At 31.8% G+C, this 5,802-nt stretch overlaps 1 protein-coding gene across 1 annotated transcript; it reads right to left on the reverse strand.

The window, feature by feature from the left end:
* Nucleotides 1-4,964: 4,964 nt before the first annotated feature.
* M430DRAFT_98723 (hypothetical protein) lies at nucleotides 4,965-5,287 on the reverse strand (the record flags this gene model as incomplete). Its single annotated transcript, XM_024870141.1, has 2 exons — nucleotides 4,965-5,128; nucleotides 5,182-5,287. Coding segments are annotated over 2 exons (270 nt in total), but the record flags the coding sequence as incomplete, so codon positions are not given.
* Nucleotides 5,288-5,802: the final 515 nt, after the last annotated feature.

The following is a 5,802-nucleotide window of genomic DNA, read 5'->3' on the forward strand; positions in this document are numbered from 1 at the left end:
AGCGATTCTACTAAGACAGTATACGTTAAAGAGGTTACTAGACCTTTAAAAGGAATAGAAGAAATTAAAAGAATAAAAGGAATTAAAAGAATAAAAGGAATAAAAGCTTTGTTTTAAACAAGCTTTATAGTAAGACTAATAGCTTTTAAGGTAACTATGTTTACCTAGAATTTATTAAGGAAAGTTACTAAAAGAGCTTGTTATACCTTTAATTACTTATTAGGATCTTATAAGTCAGGCTACTACAACAACCTATTAGTAAGGTTTTAGCTACTCTTCTTATATTTAATCTTAAAGTTAAAGACAGAAAGTTTCTTTAGCTATCTAGCTTATTACTATAACAACTTTAGCTTTATAAAAAAGTAATAGTAGTTTAAGTAATCTATTAAAACTAATACTAAACTTTATATATATACTAAGTACGGCCTCTATAACCTAAAAGCCTTAATAATAGCTATTAACTTAGTGTTAAGGGTATTGTAACGTAGCTCTAGCCCTTTTAGCTTTCTAAAAATAAATGTAACAAGGTACTAGTAGCCTTCTTATAGCTATAAAAGGATAGTACTAATAGTATAAGTAAAAGTATCTGTTTCTATATATGTAAGTAGTTTAGGGTCGTAGTAACATAAGAAAGAGGCCTTTATAAAGACTAGTCGTAGCTTATAAAAGGCTTTTAGAGCTTTAGAACTTAGTGTAACAGTACTAGTAACGTCGCCTTAAAAGAGATTTATTAGTAGTATAGTAATCTTTAAATAATTCTTAATAAAGCGCTTATAAAACCTAGTAAACCCTAGAAAGATATAAATATCCTTTATAGTTATAAGAATAAGCTATTCTTAGATTATAAAGACATACTTAGGTTTAATACAAACTTCTTATAGGTTAATAACGTATCTTAAGAACCTTACTTACTTTATATTAAACTTATACTTTAAGAGGTTAGTATATAGGTTATGTTATTAGAGACGTTTAAGGACGTAGTAAACATACTACATATACTCTTCTTTATTTATAAAGTAGATAAGGATATTATTAAGATATATAATATAAATATTATTAACAAGATTCTCTAGTACTTTGTTAATAAAGGACTAAAAGGTCGCTAGTACGTTTACTAGCCTAAAGGGTATAACGTAGTATTTAAAGTAGCTATATTAGTACTAGAAAGCTGTTTTCTACTTATTATTAGCCTTAATACAAACTTAATAATACGCTTTATATAGGTTAAGCTTAGTATAGACATAGGCTTATAATAGCCGATTAAGGATCTCTCTAATTAATAGAATAAGGGCTTAGTTCTTTCTAGTTATACTATTTAACGTATAGTAGTTAACGTAAAGTCGTAGCTTTTCTTCTTTCTTTAGAACAAATAGTATTAGAGTACTAGTAAGGCTCTTACTTAGACAGATCTATCTTTTTACTAGAGTATCGTCTAAATATTTGTATAAGACACTTAGCTTAACCTCTATAAGTAAGTAGATTTAGCTATATAGTAGTACTACGTCTTCTTTAAGGTCTATTATATAAGTAGGGCTATTAATTATAAGTAGTAATCTAGTCCTTTCTTTAGAGAAGACGTCTATAAATTATTAGTACTTACTAAGTAAGGTCACTATAGCCTTACTATCTTCTTATAGTTTCTCTTATAGTTTCTCTTTACTTAAGGATTTTAGGTTAACTATAATTAGTTATACTATTACTACGATTACAAATTAGGCTTCTTTTATTACTTTTCTAATTTCTTTCTTTATTATATATAGCTAGACTATTAAAGACGACGTAAGGTATATAAACGTCTAGGTCTTTTATAAAACGATTAGGTCTATAGCCTCTAGCTATAGAAATCTAAGTATAATATCTAAGTCTCTAATATTAGTAATAACAAATCTACCTTAATGTTACCTTACTATTAAGTAGTTATCTTAGGCCTTAACAAACAGATCGTATAATCTAAAGCTTGTTGTTGTTTTTTAGAATAGTAAAGACACTATAATATAATTATTAAGTTACTATAGTGCCTCTTGTCCTAATAGTTATAAGTAGATAAGGTTAACTTCTACTCTTAAGTCTAGTAAGGCTAGTATAGCTACTTAGCTACCCTTAATATATATCTCTACTTAAATACTTATTAAGGGTCGCCTCTCTTCTTATTATTTAGGTACAACGTAGTAAGCTACTAGTATAGTATTAGTACCTAAAGTACTAGCCTTATTAGAGTACTAAGTATAAGTATACCTAGATTAACTATATATAAAGCATTTATATAGTAAGTACAAATTTACTTAATAACTAGGCTACTAGTATTAGTAGTAGTTACCTTATACCTTACTTACTAAAAGGGTTTTTGTAACGCTAAGAGAGTCCTTTTATATATTTAAAGTTTAGCTACTAGATACCTTTTACGTATTTACTAGTATAGATAAAGTCTTTAGATTATAAGAAAAGCCTTTCTTAGTATAGTATAGTATTAAAGAGGCTTTATAAAAGCCTTTTTATTACCTTATCTAAATAAGAGTTTTCTTTCTTAACGCTACTACCTTAACTACCTTAAAGGTATCTAAGACCTTATTACTTACTATATAGGCCCTTAACTTAGGCTTTAAACAATTAATAAGAAGGCAGATACAGAACATCTCTAGAAGAGCGTAGCTAAGTTTAATAACTAAAGAGTTATACTATTAAAGAAAATTCTTAAAGGTCTTATTTTAGTTTTAAGTTAATATTTAGAGTTTTAATACTACTTTAAGAGAGTAAGTACCCTTATTTATAATACTATAAAAGAGCTATACCTTTATTTCTCTTTAAGTTATATTAAGAACTAATCCGCCTTTTTCTAAGAAAATAAAAGACTTTTAGTACTCTTTAATATAATCTTTTAGTACTACTACTATAGCGCTAATACGTTTAGTATCTGTTAGATAACTCTCTAGATAAGTATTAAACTTTGTTTTTTAGTTAAATAAGAAGGTTATAATACTAGTATATATCTTGTTTTTTAGTAGAATAAAAGGAGTATTATAATAGCTCTTTCTTGTTTCTTTAATATAGGTCTACTAGAAGGGCTGTTCTACTTTAAGAGGGTTATTAAATTTGTATAGGTTTATTAAAGAAGCCTCTTTTTTCTTAAGTACTATAAGGTAGTCTTACTTTTACTTAAAGCACTACTCTACCTTTACTTAAGTAATCCTTTTGTTTAACTTAGTCTTACTTAAGGAAAGGATTTCTATTAACATTTAGTAAGTTATACTAGGTTTACTACTATCTACTTATAAAGAAGTATTCTAAAGAGTTACTTAAAAAAAGGCCTACGTCTCGTTAAGGTTTATTTATTGTGTCTACGTTATTACTTCTTACTCTAATAGTCTATAACCTTTTAGTAAAGAAGAGAGATTAGAATGTTAGGTATATTTCTATAAAGTAAAAGAGACAAGAGTTAATAAATAGTTGTAGTATATTTAAAGGTATATTACTACTTTAACTATAGACTAATCTCTAAACCCCTCTTCTTTTTTCCTTTCTCTTCTTTATTCTTATGCTTCTTAACGTCTACTATTACCTTAGTTGTAGTACGTAGTTACCCTGTACTTGATTTCTAAGCTATTGTAGTCTTACATGTTAGCGTACTTAACACGTATACTCTACTAATTTACGTTTACTTTAATAGACTTGTTATAATATAAAGAGTATAGCTCTAAGAAGCCGGCTATAAGAAAGTAATCTAATAAAGCTATAAACGTATATAATATAAAACTAAGGGTATACAACACGCCTTTAACCTAAACCTAAGGGTTAAAAAGGATACTTAGGCCTAAGGTTAAGCTAAGAGAGTAGAAACAAAAAAGAAGATAAAAGAAAAGATAGTTAAGGTATAAAGGTAAGTATAAGAGATAGACTAGTAAGGCACTAGAGTCTTACTAAACAAAAAGCTCTTAAGTATTTATAATAACCTTAAAAAAGCTAAAAGCTTAATAATTATATAGATTAAGATAAAGAAGACAGGCCTAATAGCCTTTTTATAAAAGTACTAGGTCTTAGGTATTAATATAAGGTAATGTAAGTATAGCCTTACTATAGAAACAGTAAAGTATATTATAGTCTACTACTTCTTAAAAGAGCTATAAAGGTACTAGCTATATACTAAGGGCGCTCTAGACTATAACTAGCTTACTAATACCTTAAAGAAGGCCTAGATCTTAAGTAAGTAGTTTATTTAGTTAGGACGCCTTTCTTAATTCTCTTTAGCTAACTCTCTTCTTTATAGCTAAAAGGTGACCTACTATCGCTATAGTAGTACTATAAGTAGTAAGGAAGACACGTAAGATATTAAGGATAAGTAGAACCTAGGTTTTTTATCTGTATTTATAGTTTTCCTAGGGATTAGATAATTAGGTAGAAGTTCTGTATAGCCCTAGGCTAGGACGGTATAAGAGTTAATAATAAGTAAACTATACTCCTTAGTATCTCTTTATACCTTTCTTTAGTAGTTTGCCTTAAGAGTACTAAGTAGCCTAAGTATACTATTACTATATAATAAAGAGGCTTTAGAGATTAGGAGAGGCCTGTTAAGGTTTCTAAAGGTTGTTTAATAGCTTGATTTTAAAAATGCTGTCTCTATGTTTTGTTGTACTGTCTTACATAAGAGTAAATAACAATGATTTTGTCCTAAGTAAGGAGGGGGGGGGGGGGGGGGGGCGCGTGTTTACAAGTCGTGTAAAGCCTAGCCTGACCCCCCCCTCCTCTCACACAACAACAATGTAGTACACTATACAAGTATACATATTAATGACACATAACAGAGGACTGATCATTTCAGACTATCCACTAGACTAGAGAACCCTATATCCCATATGATACAATAAACACCCAAAAGCAAGACCCATTCCCATTGCACACCCGCCTTCCAGCCAAGTAGCCAGAGAAGAAATTCGTAAGAGACATTGATGAAGAACCGTAAACCCCGAAGCTTAACCACCGAAACCGTACAGAGTACGGCCCTGTCTCTTCAGAGCATAAACAACATCGAGAGAAGTGACGGTCTTGCGCTTGGCGTGCTCTGTGTATGTGACTGCATCGCGAATAACACCTTCCAAGAAGGTCTTGAGAACACCCCGCGTCTCCTCGTAGATCACTGTTCAAAGCGTCAATACCGCGCCAGATGAAAATAGAACGAGGAAAACATACTAGCAGAGATACGCTTCACACCACCACGACGAGCAAGACGACGGATCGCAGGCTTCGTGATACCCTGGATGTTGTCACGAAGAATCTTGCGATGACGCTTGGCTCCACCCTTCCCAAGACCCTTGCCACCTTTTCCACCTGCAAAGACGCGTTAGCACAATGTCATCGAGCGCGAGAAGCGCGTTCAAGCCCGAGATTGGGGATAGAGCCTGAGCCGAGCGCAGGGGAGGTACTTACGTCCAGTCATGATGAAGGTTTACCGGTGGATATGAGATTAAGAGAGACGATGGTTGAACGGAAGTAAAACACGTGGTGATGTGGTTGAATTGGTGTACAGTACTACAGATGGGGTTGTTGGAAGAATATGGAGGTAGAAGCGGGATGGGGATGCGGCTTATTTTTGACTGGGCTCGACGCGCCACGGCCTTGCCGAGATCACTACGGAAGGAGGGGCGCTAAACCGGAATGGTCTCAAGGGACAACACGACCTCTCGCTTCGTGATTGGCCGAGAATAACGCGCCTTGAATTCTTTCTCGAGGGAAAATGAAAGCAAAGAAAAAGGGAAAACAAAAAAAAAAAAAAAAAAAAAAAAAAAAAAAAAAAAAAAAAAAAAAAAAGGG

The sequence above is a fragment of the Amorphotheca resinae genome (genome assembly GCF_003019875.1).
Source record: "Amorphotheca resinae ATCC 22711 unplaced genomic scaffold M430scaffold_4, whole genome shotgun sequence".
Classification (NCBI taxonomy): domain Eukaryota; kingdom Fungi; phylum Ascomycota; class Leotiomycetes; order Helotiales; family Amorphothecaceae; genus Amorphotheca; species Amorphotheca resinae.